Here is a 24,870-nt window from a genome sequence, read left to right on the forward strand (position 1 = left end):
TTTCAAATGCCCGATCGAATAAAATCAATACCAAAATGTCTGAACCATCATGGAAAAAGTTATTGCACTCTTTATAAATAGTCATTTACTTAAAGAACAAGAAGTGAAGTGACATGATGGTCGAGACATTTTGGTATTGATTTTTTTCGATCGGGCGTTACAAAACACCTCGAAATCATGTATCATTTTACTAAAAATGTTTCATTGTCTATACTATGATATGCCACAAATCGAGTGCAACACAGAAAAAGTATTGTATCTACCCTTCCGGATGGAATACAAGGTGGCCCAATATCTCAAAATAACAAAATAACGATTGAACTATTTTTTAACGCTAAGCCTCCTCACTATAAGTTTTATGTTTGACTTCGTTCTACATAAAATGCTTCAAAAGCCAAGTTTAGCTATATGAGCAAATACGTGCGACACTTTCGTGCATTGTACTTATAATTATAATTACATATGCAGAACCTTCTTGTCAGGAGGCTATTGAGCCACTAAAAAAAAAAACAAATATAAGAAACAAAATCTTCACATTTCAGTTGTTTTGGTTTGGTGGGGGGTTACTTATAAATTTTTATTTAGTCAAAGTAACCACCAATCAAAATTTTTTAAAATGACCAGCCAATAGAAATTGATTTTCAAATATATACTTAACCTACCTATTTAAAAATGTTCGCAACTACAAAAAAAAAATTCAAATTTCCTATTGGCTATTGCTTTGATAAATAAATTACAAAAATGAAACTGCCCCCACCAAATTGAAACGACTGAAAGTGAAATGCAAATTTGTGTTTTTTTTTTAGTGGGTCTCTGACCTCCTAAGCAGAGGGTGGTGTAGTTTGTATTACTCTTCTTCTATATTTTTAGCAGATATATATAATATAGATGAAAGATATCTTCACTTATGTGGTCGTATTAGTCTAGGTGGTAAGGTGATTGCCTCCCACTCTCACTGTTTTGGGTTCGCATCCCAAAAGTTACATATGTTTTTTTTTTAATTTTTAATTTTTTTTTTTTATTTTAAATTTCAAAAAATATTGCAATATAGCATATGCCATATGAATTTAAAATGATTTTTTTTTTTAAGAAAACCTTGAAAAATTTAAACGCGCAGTCTAATTTTCAAATGCTCAGAATGATCTTCAAAAATTTTTCAGCTTCCAACGTCTAGGTATTCAAAAGAATTTTTGGGTTCACTCAGGTGTATACGTACTTATTTTTATTACTTCAACAGTATTAATTTATTAATAATTATTTTAATTAGCTAATTTATCATTCTTTTTGGGTTATTTTTACATTGCTGCTGTACCTAATGCCTGATTTACAATATTGCGAGACGACCGACGAGACGAGAGCGTTGCGATTTTCCCAGCGTTTTTTCATTTATTCAAAACTCGTTTTAAAATCGTTAGGCAGTTCACAATGCTGCGATTTTTTTTGTTGACAAATTAAATTAATTTTTATTAAAAAAATTTAAGCAAAAAATAAAATAATCTCTTTTCATATCGGGATTTGAACTTTGAGCGGTAGGACCAAAATGCAAAATCCTTATCCACTAAACTAATACGACCTTTTAAATTGTGAAAACTTTTATCGATATAAGCTACTTTGGATATACATATATAATAAAAATATAAAAAAAAAATTGGAAATCGTCGTCTCGCGCGGCTTTTTTTTTTATTTTCGAAATTGTTAGAAAAAGGAATTCACAGAAAAAATAATTGAAGTAAAATTTTAAAAATTGTCCTTAGCTTTGAAAATTTTGTAAAAAACAAAAAATATGACCACCTGAGTAAAATAAAATAAAATTGATCACAACAGTGGATACTTAAAGTTAACAAACCTATTTCTTATTTTTTTTTTAATTAAGTATTAAAATTGTATTTTTTCTTGCTTTTAGTGGTCTATAATAATATTTTATACATTTTGTCAGTGACATATATAAATGAAAAAAATAATCGGACCAAAAAATTAATTTTTTTTATTTTAAATTAAAAAGAAATTTAATGTTTAATAAACTATAAAGTGGGTCTCTTATAAAAGGGAAAAAAAATGGAGTAAATTCTAAGACAAAATTAAGGATTATTTCAACAATTCAAACGGTCCTAATCGGTTTTGAACGCGCGCTAGACCCGTTTTTTTTTTTTAAATTTCAATGCGATTATTAATTGATGATTACTGCTGTTTTTTTTTTTAGGAATACGCTCTCATTGCTCTACAAAATTTTTTATTTATGTTAAACAAACAACCGTATTTATTTCTCCAATGAAAAAAAAAGTTAATACCAGTAGTGTGTTTTTGAGAGTTCTGGATCCTCCCAACCTCCCAAGCTCTGGTACAAAAATTTGTATGGGAAGTGTAGGTAATCTAGTACATTTAAGGGTGACTATTACTAAATTTTGGGAGGTATTTTTTATGATTTTTTTTTTTAAGCGGCTGTGTATAGCATCTAAAACCAGAAGAAGATGAGGGAGAATGACAAAAAAGTCTATATTTAGAAATTTATGAGGGAGTTTCATACTTCCAATTAGACAATACCTTTACATTGATTGAAAAAGAAGGCTAGTTATATATGCACACACACACACACACACTCACAATCCATGAAGTAAAATCTACTACTTTTTTATATTTTTATTTGTGCGTTGGAGTTTGGAGATGAATCCATATGCTATCGAGTACATCATTTTAATATCATTATCTACTAAATTTTAGGCGGTATTTTGTGTGTGTTTTTTAGAATTCTTGATGGCGATTGATAAACCTGTATTTGTTCAATTTTGTTTTTAGACCTGTATTTGTGTGTATGTAGTATCTGTTTCAGAAGAGGAAGAAGGAAAAAGAACAAAATTTTAAGAACGTCAGGAGGGAGTTTGATAATTCCAATTAGACAATACATTGTTGATTTTAAAAAGTAGATTACATAGGGACACATACACCTGCATTTGTTTTAGTGGTGGAGGTGCTTCTCATCAATAGTCTCATTGTAAAGAAATTGTGAACATACAATTCGACATGAACGATCATGCTCGTTTTATGTAAAATATCCAAGTTCAATATTAGCGTTGCATGTTGTAACATGAAATAAGGAAAATCAGAAAGGGATCATCTGTACCTAATAGATATCTAAACATTTGATGTGGTGGTGGAAGTGTTGATATTATGTATGGGATGCGCGATCAGTGTATTACGGTCTTACATTTTAGTAGTTTAAAGTGGTTCAAAAGCAGTTTAAAGCGGTTTAAAAGCGGTCTAAAGCGGTATAAAAGCAGTTTAAAGCGGTTAAAAAGCTGTTTAAAGCGGTTCAAAAGCAGTTTAAAGCAGTTTAAAGCGGTATAAAAGCGGTTTAAAAGCGGTTCAAAAGCGGTTTAAAGCCGCTTAAAAGCGGTTTAAAGCGGTATAAAAGCAGTTTAAAGCGGTATAAAAGCGGTTTAAAAGCAGTTTAAAGTGGTTTAAAAGCGGTTTAAAGCGGTATAAAAGCGGTTTAAAAGCGGTTTAAAGCGGTTTAAAAGCGGTTTAAAGCGGTTTAAAAGCGGTTTAAAGCGGTTTAAAAGCGGTTCAAAAGCGGTTCAAAAGCGGTTTAAAGCGGTTTAAAAGCGGTTTAAAGCGGTATAAAAGCAGTTTAAAGCGGTATAAAAGCGGTTTAAAAGCGGTTTAAAGCGGTTTAAAAACGGTTTAAAGCGGTATAAAAGCGGTTTAAAAGCGGTATAAAAGCGGTTTAAAGCGGTTTAAAAGCGGTTTAAAGCGGTATAAAAGCGGTTTAAAAGCGGTTCAAAAGCGGTTTAAAGCGGTTTAAAAGCCGTTTTAGAAGCGGTTTAAAAGCAGTTTAAAGCGGTTTTAAAGCGGTTCAAAAGCAGTTTAAAGCGGTTCAAAAGCAGTTTTAAGCGGTTCAAAAGCAGTTTAAAGAGGTTTAATAGTTATGAACATCGTTTTGGGCTATAAACGTCGACGTTGTTTTTGGGTTGCAGTAAAAAAAAAAAAAAAAAAAAAAAAAAAAAAAAAAAAAAAAAAAAAAAAAAAATGGATCCTTGAGGATATCCGTTTCCTCATACCAAAAGTTGAATATAAACGAAATAATCCAAGAATGAATAAAAAATACAAGATTTTTTTTTTTTTTTTTTTTTTTTTTTTTTATTGATTTTATTGCTTATAATGTTTCAAGTATAAAACTAAAATTAAATACAAAACTGAGAAATCTTATTTCTATTTAAAATAACAACTTCCTTATTTTTGATATTATCGTCTTATCATATAGGTTAACATAAAAATATTTCGTATAACATAAACTATTATTTTATATCTTAAGTCTACGTAAAATAATATTCTTCTACTCGCTTGTTACCCCACGCTAAGGTTTTATATGAATTTGGAATAACAAATCTTTTATCGTCATCAAAAGTGAGAGTGATTTTATTTATTAATTGCGTGTATATAAAATGCTTATTACTTCTAAAACAATGCATAGTTTTCAATAAGGATGTAGATGGGTTATTTATACATTCTCTAAAATCATTTAAAGTAACTTCGTTAGCAACAATATTCTTTTTGATTCCTTTTATTTTTTTTACTATATCGTCTTCAGTTACAATGCAATATGACTTGGATTTAGTACCTACAAATTCTAGTAAAAGTTTTCCTGAACACTCATCTTTGAACTTCCCTAAGACTTTTTTGTTTACTCTTGGAATGTTGTATTGATTAGCCACTGGGTAATCGCTAGTATCAAAGTAGTCTATATTTTTATTTATATCATCATACAAATCCCTTGTTTCAAATTCATAAATGAATGAATCTGTGTCCGTATATAAAAGGTTTAACTTTTTCCCATATTTCACTTTCATAAAATTATAATGGAAATCATACATTAATGTTTTAGATAAATCCAGAACAGAAAACCCAACATAAATAGGCTTGTCATATTTAACCTTTAATCGGTTCATTTGAATTACTACTAAGTCTTCATGTATTATTGACCGGCTATGAAAATTAGGTTTACTAATCAAAGAATTAGCACCGAGACGTTTTCCAACACTATCCCATTTTGTAATAAGCTTTACATCTACTCTCTTATCAACATTCTCCATTGTTTTTCCAAAAACACTGTTGTTCATCAGTTTATAAAAATCTTTTTCGAAATCATTAGTTGATAAGGTCCTTAATTGTGTATTGAGATCAATATACGATTTCAGCCAAGCACTCTGGTTGAATTCCAGCACCTTATGGACTTTTTTCAATATGAGACCATTTGCAAGACATTGCTTTAAATTTCGATAATGAATTACATATCTTGTTTTATCAAACTCATTTGCAATTAGTTTTGTATTCTTCGAGTTTTTATATGGGGGTTTCAAGTTTTCAGGGCAAAATGGTAAGTCATTATGTAGATCATGTAAATAATCAGGATAATCTAAATCGACACATAAAATGTAACCTTTATTAGAATTATCGACTATTGATTCTATATTCAAACATTTTAATTCTTCATCACTAAGCCAACGAAAATTATTTATTGGAAGATATTGACTCATTGCCCATCCATACAAGTTATTAACGTCGAAATACCCTAAAAATGTTGATTTCTTTGATTCATCAAAGTTGGACATATATTTATTGTTTGCTTTTGCATATCTACCGGTGCATTGACTTAATCCTCCTCTAATACCTTTTTGTATAAAATGAATCATATCTATGTCTGTAAAGAGCTCTAATTCAACTTTGGTACTTTTTAGCATTGCATCCCAACTTAACCCCGGTGCTGTATAATACTGACAAGGATCAAGATCATATGTTTTAATACACACATTGCGGAAATTTTCAAAAATATCAGCTAAGAGCATCACATCTGTTTTTAAATAGACATCACTGTATTCTCCTAATGTTTTCATATTAAATGTGTTCCATACTATCTGAGCATGTAAATAATCTTCGTCTGTTATGCTTGAGGAATTTAAAGTGCTATAAAAAGCAGACTTGGGAGGTAGTTTTGTATCTTTCAATTTTTCAGCTGATGAAACATATTCATATGGGAAAACTCCTTTTTTCATGACCAAATTAAATTCTTCATCTTTCTGAAAAGCTTTTTTAGTTTCAATGAATTGATTTCGATTAAGGTTCTTTGACAATTTGTCAATACTTGACGCCATAAATCTCAACGAATCTATGAATCGTAGTTGAATACTACTATTGTTAATGCCTGTTTTGATGTATTTTGTAAATGAAATATATCGTTCTTTGTTTGTGGGTATAACATCGATTTTTTCATCACTATCACCAAATTCTTTAACAATAAAGTGAGAATCATAACCACTCAAGTTATGTAAAATAACAGGAATAAAATCAGGTATTTGATATTTTAAATTGCATTCCGAATGAGCTGCACCTCGAAATTGTCCAGTTAAATGATCATGATCTCTTACACGATTTTCATTGAGGTTATCACCACATATAAAACATTTTTTAGCATTTATAAAATCAGTATCTTGTTCCTTAGTTAGAGTTTTCATTGGGATTTCTTTTTTTAATATTGAACTGATACGCTGCGCATCTTCTTTTAAATTATTCATAAAGTTTTCGGTACATTCATCACCTCGGTATAAAACAAATTTACTTAAAGAATCATCATAATTGCATTTAATATAATATGCAAAGCTAAAAGGTTCATGCATTTGAATATTGTTTGAAAATGATTTTAGAGGGTTTGGTAAACATGTATCAAAAGGCTTTAAGGCTGCTTCAAAATCAGCATATATTACAAAAGGAACTCGCATTTTTTTATTGAAGCTTTTAAATTTTAAACAATTATCCATTTCAGTAGGTAATATTGTATGAACTTTATTACAATCATGTTTTAAATGTTCATTTAGACGATCTTCACTCCAAAAATACATTAAGCATCCATCACATAACCACAATGCACCGTTACGTTTAGAAATTTGACTACTAACTAATCTATTTAAATTTTTAATCCAACAATAATGTCCGTTTTCTCCATTTTCTAAATATAACAAATTAACATGTTTTTCTTTTTTCTCACTAGTATAAAATAGAGGTCCAACAAGGACATTATTTTCCAACCCATACACATTAACACTTAAATTATTTAATTTCTCAAATTTTGATATGTTTTTCAAGCTCATTGGAAACTCCATACCGTTTAAATTCAGCACTTTACTGTAATGAGGATATGATGAAACTCGATCTGCGTTGTCTTGACAAGGATATAAAGCAGATACAATCGCCCAAGCAAAGCATGCATCATCGTTGTTCTTCACATTTATAATGGCATGTTTCAATTGAATGTTCCTTGGTAATTCAATGTAAGATGCTCCACGCATAGGATTGTATTTATTGATATTTATTTCGAGGTATAACACTTCCTGCAATGCCCACCCACTATCACGTTCTTGGAATTCTTCGCTTTTTGATGTGATGTCTTCAGTAAACTTTCGATAACTCTTCCTTAAATCCGTTGACTGGTTTATTACTTCATTTTTTGTATTAAATGACTTAGTATCGGTAACTGTTTCATCGCTGTTATCCTTAACATATAGTCCAAACATTTCGAAATTAACTTTTAAAACATTTTGCGCCTGTAGAACTTCTGTTATAAGTCCCAAAATTGTACACTCTTGCTTTTTCATAAAGTCTTTATAGTCGATATGACGATCACAATCTCGAATTCTATAACTTTTGATACGGCTCTTAAATGCAGTGCAGATCACTTCAACGTTGTCTAAATGCTTATTAGAAGCATTACTTTTATGCAAATTACTGTTAAGATGTCCTTGGAACATAGATTTCTTGATATCCATTCTACAATAAGTGCAGTGCTTTAATTCATTGTTCAGATCATTCTCAATTTTAATTCGTTTAACTTGGATATCAGAATCAGAACTTTTTCTTTTGTTTGACATCATATTATATGGAACTATCATTTGGTGATATTTTTTCATATGATATTGGTAATTTCTAGTGTTGTCGAAGATCATACCACAAACATCACACAGCACCGAAAGTTTATTCTCATGATTTATTTTCATATGACGCACATAGTTATCTCGTCTAGTAAATGTTTTTTGACATTTATCACAACTGTACATTTTGAATTTAATTATAGTTGAATACACCGCTTCGATAAAATATACTTGATTCAGGCAAACCCTTCTTCACCGGCTTACTTGAAAACTAATGATCATTTGGAAAATTAAACCAAGTTCTTATACATTTACCCCCACCACTTGTCTAAAACATTTAATCTATAAAACGCTTATATTATTATTATCTTTCATTCTTATGCTTCTTTATTTACATACAAAAAAAAAAAAAAAAAAAAAACCTGTATGAGTGAAACAACAATAGTGTTAACAATAACACTAAAATGTAAGACCGTAATACACTGATCGCGCATCCCATACATAATATCAACACTTCCACCACCACATCAAATGTTTAGATATCTATTAGGTACAGATGATCCCTTTCTGATTTTCCTTATTTCATGTTACAACATGCAACGCTAATATTGAACTTGGATATTTTACATAAAACGAGCATGATCGTTCATGTCGAATTGTATGTTCACAATTTCTTTACAATGAGACTATTGATGAGAAGCACCTCCACCACTAAAACAAATGCAGGTGTATGTGTCCCTATGTAATCTACTTTTTAAAATCAACAATGTATTGTCTAATTGGAATTATCAAACTCCCTCCTGACGTTCTTAAAATTTTGTTCTTTTTCCTTCTTCCTCTTCTGAAACAGATACTACATACACACAAATACAGGTCTAAAAACAAAATTGAACAAATACAGGTTTATCAATCGCCATCAAGAATTCTAAAAAACACACACAAAATACCGCCTAAAATTTAGTAGATAATGATATTAAAATGATGTACTCGATAGCATATGGATTCATCTCCAAACTCCAACGCACAAATAAAAATATAAAAAAGTAGTAGATTTTACTTCATGGATTGTGAGTGTGTGTGTGTGTGTGTGCATATATAACTAGCCTTCTTTTTTAATCAATGTAAAGGTATTGTCTAATTGGAAGTATGAAACTCCCTCATAAATTTCTAAATATAGACTTTTTTGTCATTCTCCCTCATCTTCTTCTGGTTTTAGATGCTATACACAGCCGCTTAAAAAAAAAAATCATAAAAAATACCTCCCAAAATTTAGTAATAGTCACCCTTAAATGTACTAGATTACCTACACTTCCCATACAAATTTTTGTACTAGAGCTTGGGAGGTTGGGAGGATCCAGAACTCTCAAAAACACACTACTAATACCTACAGTTATTTGTTAATTTTTATGTTTACCTACGCCCAAATTTTGTTTTATACAAATTAGAAATTACCTTGAGTGCTAGGTAATTGAATATGGCATATTTCATTCATTATCAAAAATAAAACGTGTTCTTTTTTTTATATTTACTTTTTATTTTTATTTCTATTTTTAATATGTATGTAATTATATTATTTTTTATAAACACCAAAAATCAATTTAATAGTCAAGTTAAAGGCTAAATCTAGGTTAAATTTTATAGTTGAGTTTCCCAACTATAAATTTTAACCGAGCCATAGCCTTTAACTTGACTATTAAATTGATTTTTGGTGTTGTGAAATATGTAGAATTAAGGTTAAAATTAAAGTAAGCTTTAAATTTGATTATTTGTAGGGCCCAATGTATCTAGATATAGTTACATAAATATTTATTTTAGTATTTAAATCTATATTATAATTAGTTTTAGTTACTTAGTTTATAGCTTATATTACTTATATTAGTTATCAATATAACATTATTATTCAGTTTGTTTATAAAAAATAATATAATTACATACATATTAAAAATAGAAATAAAAATAAAAAGTAAATATAAAAAAAAGAACACGTTTTATTTTTGATAATGAATGAAATATGCCATATTCAATTATAGTCTATTTAATAGAACCGAGCTCCAGAGCAAAAATAGAACAAATTCGTTCAAGACTTTTTATTGGCGATTATGATTCCTTGGCATACAAGAATACTCCAGCCAAAAGTGCTACTAAATCCATTGGTGCATTTCTGAGAAAACGGCAACACTGGTCGGTTTTCAGTTTTTTTGATTTAACTCGAAAACCAAGCCTGACTTTGAAATGGTTCAAAGACACTTTTCATAGCAAATTAAATTTTCTGTCAAGTTAAGATGGTTAAAAAATTTTAAAAATTATTTTTGTCTAAAATTCTAACCTAAAATCAAAGAAAAAAAAGTTAAAAAATTGACAATTTTATTTTTTTTTACTAAATCAAGGGGCATTTTGTGTATGTAGCCGGGACGTCCAAACTTTGTACTAATGAAATAAAGTAGAGGTAAAATCCTTTGATAATATGCAATTTTTAATTTTTTTTGTCAAGAAACAACTTAAATGTACCTATTCAAAAATTAGCACTTTTTCTAAATTTTTGACTTTTTTAGTTAAAAGCAAGTTTTTAAAACTCGATAAAATCGTATTAATTGGTAACTTTTAGACTTTTAAAGTAAACATACTTCGAGGGATTGATTTAATATAAACTAAATATGACAAACAAAAAAATTTATTTGCATCCTTATGGCCTTTTGTGCAATTTTGTGTATGTGCATTTTTATAAATTCGGGTCGAATGGATGGACGGAGAGCCATTAGCTTTGGTCTATTGCATAGAAGAACATTTAATACCAACTCTTTTACTGTTTTCAATGGCCTGAAAAACAATTCTTGTAAAATCCGCGACCAACGAAAAGTTTCTCTTGAAAAACGAAAAAAATACTCTAATGAGTTTGAAACAAAATAGCTCAGGGAAATTAGTAAATCAAATTGCACTTTTCGCGGGACAAATTTTTTTCATGGAACGTATTTAGGTGAATGTCCTTATCGTAAAAGTGAATTTTTTGGGATGATAAGATATCGGGAACAGCCGCCATCTTGGAAAAGAGGTCGGTGCCGTTTTTATTTTATAACTCCATTTTTACTCATTTAAACCAAAAATGTCCGAGGGTAGACTTATTATCAATTAAATTATCTAAAAAATGATATACAAATAAATTCCGTGAGTTAGTTAAATTCAATTTTATAGTCGGTCAAAGTCCGGGTTCTTCTCGCAAGGTTAAGACAATATGACATTTTTTCAAATATCTGAAGAACTTTTGATTTGTTTGGGATTTTCTTAAAGAATGAATTATAGCACTTTTAATTATCTATGAAATGAACCCTTTATTGTTTTTGTAACCATCACATTGTAGAGGCAACCAAACGTGGAAGTCATGATATACGATTTTTTAACTGAACATATTTGGGATTTCAATAGTTCAAATAAACAATCAAAAATTAAACACAATAGTCTCGAAAACATAACGGCTTACACACCTCATATCTTGAGTTCTACTTATCGTAATGCTGAGATTGAGGTGTTCATGTTTAGGAAAAATGACAGGGCATCAGTTCTTATATTTAGAATTTTAAATAGTGTTACTTGAGCTTATTCACATTAATTGGAAAATTCACTTCATTTAAAACCTCGAAAACCATATAAAGGTTAACATTAAAGATTTCAAACTTTGAATTCAATATTTAGACGAATATAGTTAAAAAACTGTTTACTTATATTTTGGTTATACCTCCACTTCAAAAATTTGCTCGGTCTAATAGAAGAAAACTTGTTATTTTCTCACTTTTGGATAGTAGAATGTGAACTTCGACGTTAGATGGCTTATACATTATGTTGGTTACAGTAACGATAAAGGACTCATTTCATAGATAATTCAAAGTGCTATAATTCATACTTTAAGAAAATCCCCAACAAATCAAAAGTTCTTCAGATATTTAAAAAAATGTCATATTGTCTTAACCTTGCGAGAAGAACCCGGACTTTGACCGACTATAAAATTGAATTTAACTAACTCACGGAATTTATTTGTATATCATTTTTTAGATAATTTAATTGATAATAAGTCTACCCTCGGACATTTTTGGTTTAAATGAGTAAAAATGGAGTTATAAAATAAAAACGGCACCGACCTCTTTTCCAAGATGGCGGCTGTTCCCGATATCTTATCATCCCAAAAAATTCACTTTTACGATAAGGACATTCACCTAAATACGTTCCATGAAAAAAATTTGTCCCGCGAAAAGTGCAATTTGATTTACTAATTTCCCTGAGCTATTTTGTTTCAAACTCATTAGAGTATTTTTTTCGTTTTTCAAGAGAAACTTTTCGTTGGTCGCGGATTTTACAAGAATTGTTTTTCAGGCCATTGAAAACAGTAAAAGAGTTGGTATTAAATGTTCTTCTATGCAATAGACCAAAGCTAATGGCTCTCCGTCCATCCATTCGACCCGAATTTATAAAAATGCACATACACAAAATTGCACAAAAGGCCATAAGGATGCAAATAAATTTTTTTGTTTGTCATATTTAGTTTATATTAAATCAATCCCTCGAAGTATGTTTACTTTAAAAGTCTAAAAGTTACCAATTAATACGATTTTATCGAGTTTTAAAAACTTGCTTTTAACTAAAAAAGTCAAAAATTTAGAAAAAGTGCTAATTTTTGAATAGGTACATTTAAGTTGTTTCTTGACAAAAAAAATTAAAAATTGCATATTATCAAAGGATTTTACCTCTACTTTATTTCATTAGTACAAAGTTTGGACGTCCCGGCTACATACACAAAATGCCCCTTGATTTAGTAAAAAAAAAAAAAATTGTCAATTTTTTAACTTTTTTTTCTTTGATTTTAGGTTAGAATTTTAGACAAAAATAATTTTTAAAATTTTTTAACCATCTTAACTTGACAGAAAATTTAATTTGCTATGAAAAGTGTCTTTGAACCATTTCAAAGTCAGGCTTGGTTTTCGAGTTAAATCAAAAAAACTGAAAACCGACCAGTGTTGCCGTTTTCTCAGAAATGCACCAATGGATTTAGTAGCACTTTTGGCTGGAGTATTCTTGTATGCCAAGGAATCATAATCGCCAATAAAAAGTCTTGAACGAATTTGTTCTATTTTTGCTCTGGAGCTCGGTTCTATTAAATAGACTATAATTGAATATGGCATATTTCATTCATTATCAAAAATAAAACGTGTTCTTTTTTTTATATTTACTTTTTATTTTTATTTCTATTTTTAATATGTATGTAATTATATTATTTTTTATAAACAAACTGAATAATAATGTTATATTGATAACTAATATAAGTAATATAAGCTATAAACTAAGTAACTAAAACTAATTATAATATAGATTTAAATACTAAAATAAATATTTATGTAACTATATCTAGATACATTGGGCCCTACAAATAATCAAATTTAAAGCTTACTTTAATTTTAACCTTAATTCTACATATTTCACAACACCAAAAATCAATTTAATAGTCAAGTTAAAGGCTATGGCTCGGTTAAAATTTATAGTTGGGAAACTCAACTATAAAATTTAACCTAGATTTAGCCTTTAACTTGACTATTAAATTGATTTTTGGTGTTTATAAAAAATAATATAATTACATACATATTAAAAATAGAAATAAAAATAAAAAGTAAATATAAAAAAAAGAACACGTTTTATTTTTGATAATGAATGAAATATGCCATATTCAATTACCTAGCACTCAAGGTAATTTCTAATTTGTATAAAACAAAATTTGGGCGTAGGTAAACATAAAAATTAACAAATAACTGTAGGTATTAACTTTTTTTTTCATTGGAGAAATAAATACGGTTGTTTGTTTAACATAAATAAAAAATTTTGTAGAGCAATGAGAGCGTATTCCTAAAAAAAAAAACAGCAGTAATCATCAATTAATAATCGCATTGAAATTTAAAAAAAAAAAACGGGTCTAGCGCGCGTTCAAAACCGATTAGGACCGTTTGAATTGTTGAAATAATCCTTAATTTTGTCTTAGAATTTACTCCATTTTTTTTCCCTTTTATAAGAGACCCACTTTATAGTTTATTAAACATTAAATTTCTTTTTAATTTAAAATAAAAAAAATTAATTTTTTGGTCCGATTATTTTTTTCATTTATATATGTCACTGACAAAATGTATAAAATATTATTATAGACCACTAAAAGCAAGAAAAAATACAATTTTAATACTTAATTAAAAAAAAAATAAGAAATAGGTTTGTTAACTTTAAGTATCCACTGTTGTGATCAATTTTATTTTATTTTACTCAGGTGGTCATATTTTTTGTTTTTTACAAAATTTTCAAAGCTAAGGACAATTTTTAAAATTTTACTTCAATTATTTTTTCTGTGAATTCCTTTTTCTAACAATTTCGAAAATAAAAAAAAAAGCCGCGCGAGACGACGATTTCCAATTTTTTTTTTATATTTTTATTATATATGTATATCCAAAGTAGCTTATATCGATAAAAGTTTTCACAATTTAAAAGGTCGTATTAGTTTAGTGGATAAGGATTTTGCATTTTGGTCCTACCGCTCAAAGTTCAAATCCCGATATGAAAAGAGATTATTTTATTTTTTGCTTAAATTTTTTTAATAAAAATTAATTTAATTTGTCAACAAAAAAAATCGCAGCATTGTGAACTGCCTAACGATTTTAAAACGAGTTTTGAATAAATGAAAAAACGCTGGGAAAATCGCAACGTCTCGTCTCGTCGGTCGTCTCGCAATATTGTAAATCAGGCATTAGGTACAGCAGCAATGTAAAAATAACCCAAAAAGAATGATAAATTAGCTAATTAAAATAATTATTAATAAATTAATACTGTTGAAGTAATAAAAATAAGTACGTATACACCTGAGTGAACCCAAAAATTCTTTTGAATACCTAGACGTTGGAAGCTGAAAAATTTTTGAAGATCATTCTGAGCATTTGAAAATTAGACTGCGCGTTTAAATTTTTCAAGGTTTTCTTAAAAAAAAAAATCATTTTAAATTCATATGGCATAATGCTATATTGCAATATTTTTTGAAATTTAAAATAAAAAAAAAAAATTAAAAATTAAAAAAAAAACATATGTAACTTTTGGGATGCGAACCCAAAACAGTGAGAGTGGGAGGCAATCACCTTACCACCTAGACTAATACGACCACATAAGTGAAGATATCTTTCATCTATATTATATATATCTGCTAAAAATATAGAAGAAGAGTAATACAAACTACACCACCCTCTGCTTAGGAGGTCAGAGACCCACTAAAAAAAAAACACAAATTTGCATTTCACTTTCAGTCGTTTCAATTTGGTGGGGGCAGTTTCATTTTTGTAATTTATTTATCAAAGCAATAGCCAATAGGAAATTTGAATTTTTTTTTTGTAGTTGCGAACATTTTTAAATAGGTAGGTTAAGTATATATTTGAAAATCAATTTCTATTGGCTGGTCATTTTAAAAAATTTTGATTGGTGGTTACTTTGACTAAATAAAAATTTATAAGTAACCCCCCACCAAACCAAAACAACTGAAATGTGAAGATTTTGTTTCTTATATTTGTTTTTTTTTTTAGTGGCTCAATAGCCTCCTGACAAGAAGGTTCTGCATTATGTAATTATAATTATAAGTACAATGCACGAAAGTGTCGCACGTATTTGCTCATATAGCTAAACTTGGCTTTTGAAGCATTTTATGTAGAACGAAGTCAAACATAAAACTTATAGTGAGGAGGCTTAGCGTTAAAAAATAGTTCAATCGTTATTTTGTTATTTTGAGATATTGGGCCACCTTGTATTCCATCCGGAAGGGTAGATACAATACTTTTTCTGTGTTGCACTCGATTTGTGGCATATCATAGTATAGACAATGAAACATTTTTAGTAAAATGATACATGATTTCGAGGTGTTTTGTAACGCCCGATCGAAAAAAATCAATACCAAAATGTCTCGACCATCATGTCACTTCACTTCTTGTTCTTTAAGTAAATGACTATTTATAAAGAGTGCAATAACTTTTTCCATGATGGTTCAGACATTTTGGTATTGATTTTATTCGATCGGGCATTTGAAATTACCTCGAAATCATGTATTTTTATTAATAAAATTGTTTCATTAGCTTTACTATAAAATGCAACAATGCGGGTGCAACAGACAAAAACTTTTGGATCTACCATACCGGATGGAATACAAATTGGTCCAATATCTCAAAATAACTCTTCTATTAAGTACTACCAAAGATATAAGTTTCACGCTTTTATCACAAAGTAGTGCATAATGGAGGTCTTTTTTAATGCTAAGCCACCCCACTAAAAAGCGATTTTTAAGTTTCAATTTGATTGAAAGTGATATTTTTTTGCTCGTCGGTATTTCAAGTTATATTTTTTATAAAGTTTGTTTTTTCCTTTTGAAGAAACCCTACAAACCTACTTCTATTTTTCTTACTAAAAACCAAAATTGAACATAGAAAAATTCCTATACAAGTACCTATCTACGCACTTTCCTTAAATAAAAAGTGGACTTAGAACAAAATATGATGGAACCTAGAACAATTAAGAATACTCGGGTCTAACTTTCAGAAATTTTTTTAGACAAAAACGCTTTTCAAATTCGGAAAGAGCACCCTCAAATTAGTAAAACTGCATCATTATCTCATTAATGGTAAAAAGTGGATTAAGAACAATTTTGCTTTCCACCGACGACGATATGTAGGTATTTATATATTAACAAAATTATTTGAGTCTAAACCTAAAACCTAAACCTAAAACATAAAAAATGTAGTCACATAAAAATCATCAAACTTCAAAACAGTAGCTAACAAATGGACCCTTAACTGAACAGATGCACGGACACTTCTACGACAGGCTCTAGTAAAGACCTCCCTTCATTAAAATCTAAAAAACAAAACTCCTTACAAGACCAAAACTTGTTCTAAAAGGTCTGCAAGATGCTCAAACCTACTTACATTGTTTTTGCCTTTACGTTTATAATGTTCCAGCTTTCTTACTTTCAAGCATATGTACATGCAATGGCAATCACCCCTCCAATTTTATTTCTTTTGCTTCTCTATCATTTTTTCATTTTTCCTTTGCACCGACAACGACTTCATAATTCTTTGAGACCTTACAAAAAAATTTCAACCAACCCCACCTTCTGTTTGGCTTATATACTAATGTTTGACCAATCAGCTAACATCTCTTATGTTCCATTGTTATCATTATTTCACAACGTTCCTCTTATTGTTGCCAGATCGAATACAACACGAAAAAAAAGCCTCCATACAATTCGTCGCATTTGAATTCGGGGCATTTGAATTCGTAACATCGTTATACTCGTATCATAGTTGCTCATATCATAGTTGCTAGTAACATTTGTTGGCGTATCATAGCCGCTTTCCCGTATTTTTCTTTAGCCAGCGCATATGCTATAAAAAAAAAACAGAATTAGCAGAATTTTTTTGTTCAAATATAATGCTGGCAGAATTTTGAAAAGCAGAATTTTAAAAAGCAGAATTTTGAAAAACAGAATAGAAAAAAAGCAGAATTTTGAAAAACAGAATTTTAGCTGAAAAAGCAGAATTTTGAAAAGCAGAATTTTGAAGCCAGAATTTTGACCCGATCCCAGTCAAAAAACTACAAAAAAGTAAACTTGTAGCTTATTTGTATATCTCTCTTTCATTTTAAATAAAATGCACGACTGGGTTCGCACGTACTTGCTCTTATGCTTTTTATTCAAGAAAATTAGGAAAAATTTGATATTTTCAAGAAATTTCATAGGTAGGTAGTGTAAAAATAAAATCTGTTTTTATAATTAATTAAACACCGTTTTAAATGATGTTTTAAAATAAAAAACAAGTATGCCGTTTTATTACTTGTATAAAAAGGTATTTTTAGAAAAAAATTTTCGAAAATCGTAGGAGCCGTTTTTTTTTTTAAATAATTTTTTATATATAAAAAATTTCTCACATTTTTCAAAAAAATAGTTGGTATGCCATTTTGAAGAAATAAGTAATTTCCAAATAAAAACTAAATTTTAAAATTGATTTTCAAAAAAAAAATTTCGAAAAAAAAAAATGCGTTTTTTGAAAATTTTCTATAATTTTAATATTACCTTTACTTAAACACTTTTGTATAAACATTTTCATTAAAATCGGGTTAATATTGTACGAGATATTCAGAAACGAAAAAAACCGTTCTATGACAGGTGCCGTTAATAACGATGCAAAAAATATTTTTTTTATTTTAAAAGTTGGCTCTTATGTGTAATACTACAAACAAAAATTTTAATCAAAATCGTTAGAGCGGTTTTTGAAAAAAATTAACTTTTGTATTTCCGTTATATGGCAGGTACCGTTAGTTTTGGTCATAAAAAAAAATTTCAATTTCCCCTCTAGGGAATCACCAAAAACTGCTAACTACCAAGTTTGAAGAAAATCAATTCACTTGTTTAGGCTGCAGCTCCAGATAGAGACAGACACACAGACAGACAGACAGACAGACAGAATTGCCGGACCAACTTTTTTGGCATTCTCCATCATCGTAATGTCTTGTAAAATTGTTATCTCGAGTTCGATTTTTACGAATCCTAAACTTGCCCTATCGCAATTAAAAAGCATTCGATTCAAAAAGCTTGAACAAGACCAAGATTTCAATTTTCACAAAGTTTTAAAAACAAATACACTCAAACAATATTTTATGTCCATCACATAGATCACATAGTTCCTGTCATTTTGCGGAAAAAAGCTCTTTTGACAAAAAATTTAAATTTCAAATACAGTCGATTCCCTATAAGTCGCACTTCCTTTAGGTCAAATTTTCCTCTAACTCAAATTTTTTACCGTTTTTAATGAAACCCCCTGCAGCAAAAAGATTAAATAGATTCCTCTTAGTCGAATTTCCCTCTAACTCGAACGAATTTTCGTGTCCTGTGACAATTCGACTGAGATGGAGTTGACTGTAATTTGTTTATTTTTTCAATTTTTTTTTATTTGAAATTTCAAAACTTCAAAAACAAAAGAGCTTTTTTAGTTAATTTTTTTCCAATAGATGTCAGGTAAATATATACGTGATTTTTTTATTTTGAGCTTTGTTTACTTTTTCGTACTTTTTTGACTTTGTGTTTTGATGTAATTCGGGCTTAAATTGGTTCTAATTTACTAATTTTTCATTTTTAATATAAAAAGCTTTAACGTTCTAACCAACTTGAATTTCACAATCTTAAAAATGATTTTTTTTTCGAATTCTACTTTTTCACGAAAATTCTGTTTTTCAAAATTCTGCTTTTTTACAAAATTCTGTATAAAATTAAAAATATAAACATTTTCCAAACCCTCTTTTATTTTTTGTAGAATTTGGAAAAGCAGAATTTTGAAAGTCAATTTTAAAGAGCAGAATTTTGACCCCAACCCGAGTATTATACCTAATAATTTTTTCAAAATATAATGGTATCATTACACTGGTTTACAAGGATTTTGTTCCCGAAACAAAAACATACTTTTCTGAAGGTTTTCGGTGCACCAAACTCGAATCCGAAGTCAAAAAAAAAATAATCAGCTCCCGTTTTTGAGATATTACGCGATAGAAAATGCGAAAAAAACGTTTTTTTGAGTTCTTCGGACCTTATTCTCCGATACCTGTTTAAATCTTTTCAATATCTTTTGTATTGCCCGAGATATCTTAAAATGAAGTAAGTGGGTTTGGCTTCATATATCATAAAGGGGATATATAAAATTTATAAAAATACCAAACAACTGAGGATATGTCGGGCAATAAAACAGATATCGGAAAGATTTAAACAGATTTAAAAAGGTGGAAAACAGTTCTTATAAAAACCGTTACTCAAAAAGAATAAGGTCCGAAGTACTGCATTTTCTAACGGTAATATCTCGAAAACTGGTGCTGATTAATTTTTTTTGACTTCGGCAACAAAAAAAAGGTTAATTTTGTTAACGGGTTGGGGTCAAAATTCTGCCGGGGTCAAAATTCTGCTTTTAAAATTCTGCTTTACAAAATTCTGCTTTCAAAATTCTGCTTTTCAAAATTCTGTTTTTCAAAATTCTGTTTTTCAAAATTTTGCTTTTTATAATTCTGCTTTTCAAAACTCTGCAAAAAATAAAAAAGGGGTTTGGAAAATGTTAAAAAGCGAGCGCTTTTAAACATTTTCCAAACCCTTTTTTAATTTTTTGCAGAATTCTGTAAAATCATCTTTTTGAAAAATTATCTGCTTATTTGATTACTTACCTACATAATTTGTCATTTTTTAAATGCGAATTAATTTTTGTTTTATAAATGAATAAATTTTAAAATATTAAGAAAAGGTTTTTAATATTAAACATTCCCGAAAATAACTAAAAATTTATTAATTTATCAAATAAAGATGAATATTCAAAAATTTGAATAAGAAAAGGAATATACAACATCGGTTCCAATTAGTATACATATTTTATTTGAAAGAAAGTCAGTATATGCATTTCAAAAAATATTTGCGAAACTTAAATAAAAAAATTTAGGAAAGTACCAATGTTGAATTACATTAATGAGGTGTATTTTTCTATAGCCAGCGCATATGCTATAAAAAAAAAAAAAACAGAATTAGCAGAATTTTTTTTGTTCAAATATAATGCTGGCAGAATTTTGAAAAGCAGAATTTTAAAAAGCAGAATTTTGATAAACAGAATAGAAAAAAGCAGAATTTTGAAAAATAGAATTTTCGCTGAAAAAGCAGAATTTTGAAAAGCTGAATTTTGAAGCCAGAATTTTGACCCGATCCCTTGTTAACTCTACATTAAATGGTAATAAGTTATTAAAGGCTTCAGAACTTTTTTAAGTTTTAAATTTCAGACAACAATTGAATTAAATGTATAAATACTCGTATTATTACAACTTACTTTCACAAAGAAAAATTAATTTCACAATGAATAAGAAAGTTCTCAACAATTCAGAAATTTCTAAAATTAAAACTTCAGCATCACATATTTGTCAGATCCCACATTAATACTGATCGAGGTGACTAAGATAATTATTTTGTTGAATTTCACAATATAACTTCATAATTTTTTTCTGTATTTTTAATGATCAACAACATTAACGGGCATATAATATTATAAAAATCAAGTCTTATGAGATTTCGGCTTATATGGTATCATTAAAAAAAAAGTTGAAAATATTAGTGATTTTTTTTTATGTTTAACATTTAAACGTCTTAAAATTTCCTCACTAGGAAGTAGAACAAGAAGGTATCGACCCACAGTTCTTATTCTATTTGTGATATTTTGTAATCAAACTCAAAGCTATTGTTAAATTTCATATCCGCAATCGATTTTATCAACTCATAAAGATTAAAATTATGTTTTTTTTTTATACTTGCCTTTAATATTCAGATAATGTAGAATAAAGGTACTTAACCATTTGAGGAGCATCGTAAATCTTATCTTGGGTAATAATTAAATGACCTTTAGTTTTTTTTCAACCCTTTACTATTTTGAAAAGGATAATAATCTGATAACATTTTGTTATCGCCGCCAAGGTAAAGAGATGTAAAAAGATTAACTCAATTTAATAAACAGAACTTCAGATACCAATGTAATAGGGCAGGGTAGGATTTCTATGGTATTAAGCCTTCACTTTTTTAAATATTTTTTTGGGTGACTTTGAATTAGAAAAATTGATAAGTGACAAATTCGAATTTAACTTTAATGAGAACATTGGCCATAAAAAATGGATCTTAACGCTTTCTAGTTATAAATTCTTTTTGGATGTGTTCATTAGTCATCACGTGTCGAGTGCCGATTAGGTATCTTCTATTTCCAAACAGAAAAAGTTCCCCAAAAACCAAATAAGAGTATGAAAATTATTCTTCCATTAGCTTTATCTTAACGAGTTTATAAATAATTATAAAGCAAATAACGATGTGGTGTCTTTTAACTTTACAAATATGCCGAACACTCAAGATATGTCCGCTTAAGGACAGTTTGTGCGGGAAAGTTCTTATAATTTCTTGAAATGATAACACAAAATTATTCTTAGCTTCCATCCCACATACATTGTATCGTATTATATTGATTTATTTTTCTGAGAAGACATAATTATAAGTAAACTAATTAAAATGGTAAAGAAAAAAACACACAAAAAAAAATGTAGAATAAAAAATCAATTTTTATAGTGACCTTGAATTTTGAATAGGCAATTTGCAAAATGCTCTTAAGAAACCATAGAAAGTGTAAGCTAATTTTATTTTTTATTGATAAGTGGTGTGAAAAATTTAAATTACGTCTAGTTTTGTTGTTATAAATTTAATTAGGTATATATAAATGGTGTGTTAGAGGTAGTTTTCTATATTTATTCTTGTTTTAATTTTCAGTATAAAGTTGAATCATCATACTAATAAGCTTACTTTGCCGTCTAATAACTTCAAGACATGCGATATATAGACGAAAACAAAACAGTGTTTTATATTTTTAATTAAAAAGGCGTGTTCTTTTACATAACTAGGGTAGTTAGAACCTTATACAATTTAAGTGGTAATAAATTATATTTTATCTAATAATTATTAGAGAGTAAAACTCGTGATTATTTAGAAGAATATTGATGTTTTAATATTTCTATAAACTAATGTTTATTTATTTATGAAAAATAGGTTTATTTGTTTTGACAGTTGGCCATCAACACCTTCTAATTAACTACACTTAAATAATGTATAATTTAGGTACTTTAATTTTTTGTTAAGCTACAATCAATAAAAGTTTGTAATTTTTTGAAAAAAATTGAACCAAATTTTGAACCTATGAAAAATGACAATATCACTGAAGTGTAATATTTGAGTTCCAGGCAATTTTTAAAATCAATAAATCAATTGAATCAATTAGTAAGAAAAATATTCTCCCCTTAGACGAGAATATTTTTAAGAAAGTATGCCAGCTAGGTTTCTATAGATTTATTTTATACCACAGGTGTTTAAATTTTTTCATAAAATACTCTTTTCACATTTTGCATCGAAAAACAGATTTCCAAATTTTTTAAAGGAAAATGTGCAATAGCTATGAAATTTTTTAAGTGCTTATGTACTCATCCAATTATTTTAGAAAATTATAAAAAAAAGAAATAAATAAAATTCATTCATTCGTGGTTGTAGTGAACGAAAACATAAGATGATAAAATTTAAAGTACACTGAACGAAAAAAAGCCAATATTTTATGAACTGGTTGCGATAGAACTTTTTTCCATCTGTTTTTGGAACAGTCATAAGTGTAGCTATCAGCCGTTTAAGAGTTGCCCATTCTCTATCGAACACTTTGTACTTTATTGGGACCCATTCTAAACAAAAAAATATCAGGGAAATATTTTCGGGAGAAGGGCCCAAATCGGAAAAATGGTGAAAATTTCCTTTTTTTTTGCTTTCCCTATGTTCTTAACCATCGAAGAACGAAATTCAAGCTAAAAAAAATAATAAAATTTCAGGAACTTTTCAGTTGGGAGTTATTTTCCAGTTATAGGCCTGATTATGACGATTATAACTCAACTTCAACTTTTTGAATCGTTATACCTAAAAAACGGTGGGTCTTAGGAAAAAAAGTGTAACGACACTTTTTATATATACCTAATTATCTGGTCTACAATTCTTGCATTGAAAATTTTTTGATAAGACTTACAGTTTTTGTGACCATTGACCATAAGTAAATTTTTTTCCAGGTCTCGGATCGATGAGGACTTTTTAGATTTAATTTATGATAGTGTTTCCAACAATCCTACCAAATTTCAGCTGCTGGGAATTAATGTAGCCTCACCCCCTTATTTTAGTCTAATTTGACCGGACTATTAAATAACACTGTGTTCGAAAATTGAACTTTTTTTTCCGACAGAGGGCTCTCATATCTACTAAAGATAATTCGAGTATGCTGAACACGATGGCGTTCTTAGTTTTTCTGGATTAGGTCAAATAAGAAAGATTTTTGCCTTTGAAATTTTGTTTGCACATGCCAAAACTGAGGGTATAAAACATCATATATTTTTAAATTTTTGATTTTTTATCGATGAAAAATGATGGAAAATCTATTTTTTTGGAAGTATTATTCGTAAAAGAAGTTATTTGAAAAAAAAAATCTGTCGAATAACTATTTAAATCATTATTTTATCCCAAAAAACGTAGACTTTTCTTTCACTTTTTCTTACATTTTTTAACTATAAAGGTAACAAATGTATGCGAAAAATCAACATTTTTTTGTACACACCTTTTATGTGTTAGTGGAATATTATACATATGTAGATGTAGATATTTAATTAAAAGATCAGGCATGGTATCAATATTTGTAGGTATTTAATTTTTTTTTAAGTTCAAAAAATCATATTTACTATTACTTCAATCTGCATTATATGAGCTTACATACAAAATACATAATATATTTGTCACAGTCCGTCTTTAACTTAAGGAAGTTTTCACTTAAACGAACCCCGTTTAACTGAAGAAAATATTTAAAGATCAGAAAAGTGTTTCAGATAAGCGGGTTTTTCTCTTAAGAGGGTTTCTCTTAAGCGGGTTTTTATGCTACTTGAGCCTATGGGCGTTTTGCCCCTTTCCGATCTTACCTGATATTCTAGAATATGTTTTTTTCTTAAGGTTCAAACCTTTAAAATTCATTCTTTCACAAGAAAATACTCTTGAATATCCAACTTCCATTATAAAGAATAAGTTAAAAACTTTAACTATCTCACGGTTAAAAGTGCAACTTACTTTTAACATAAACGGTAGCTATTTGTTGAAAAATCACAAAAGTTTCGGCGTTTCAACCAAATATGCTTATACTTTCAGACATGGTCGATCATACCAAAAGCCACTTTTTCATATTGCAAGTTTTGCCAGTTTTATTATTTTTTTTTAATACAACATAGTAAGAAAACGATTTTGCCCCCACTTCCCCTACATATGTATTGCATTAAAACTTTTTGTAAT

At 28.7% G+C, this 24,870-nt stretch overlaps 2 protein-coding genes across 5 annotated transcripts in view; one reads left to right on the forward strand and one right to left on the reverse strand.

The window, feature by feature from the left end:
- The window catches only part of LOC129919224 (uncharacterized), a 38,479-nt gene extending 30,377 nt beyond the window's left edge, over nucleotides 1-8,102 (reverse strand). The window contains exon 1 of the mRNA XM_056000078.1: nucleotides 4,929-8,102. Coding sequence (XP_055856053.1) covers nucleotides 4,929-8,102 — 3,174 coding nt within the window. The remainder of the gene's footprint in view (nucleotides 1-4,928) is intronic.
- The window catches only part of LOC129919426 (E3 ubiquitin-protein ligase goliath), a 96,027-nt gene that overhangs the window by 16,107 nt on the left and 55,050 nt on the right, over nucleotides 1-24,870 (forward strand). The window lies entirely within an intron of this gene.

The sequence above is a fragment of the Episyrphus balteatus genome, chromosome 4, assembly GCF_945859705.1.
Source record: "Episyrphus balteatus chromosome 4, idEpiBalt1.1, whole genome shotgun sequence".
Classification (NCBI taxonomy): Eukaryota; Metazoa; Arthropoda; class Insecta; order Diptera; family Syrphidae; genus Episyrphus; species Episyrphus balteatus.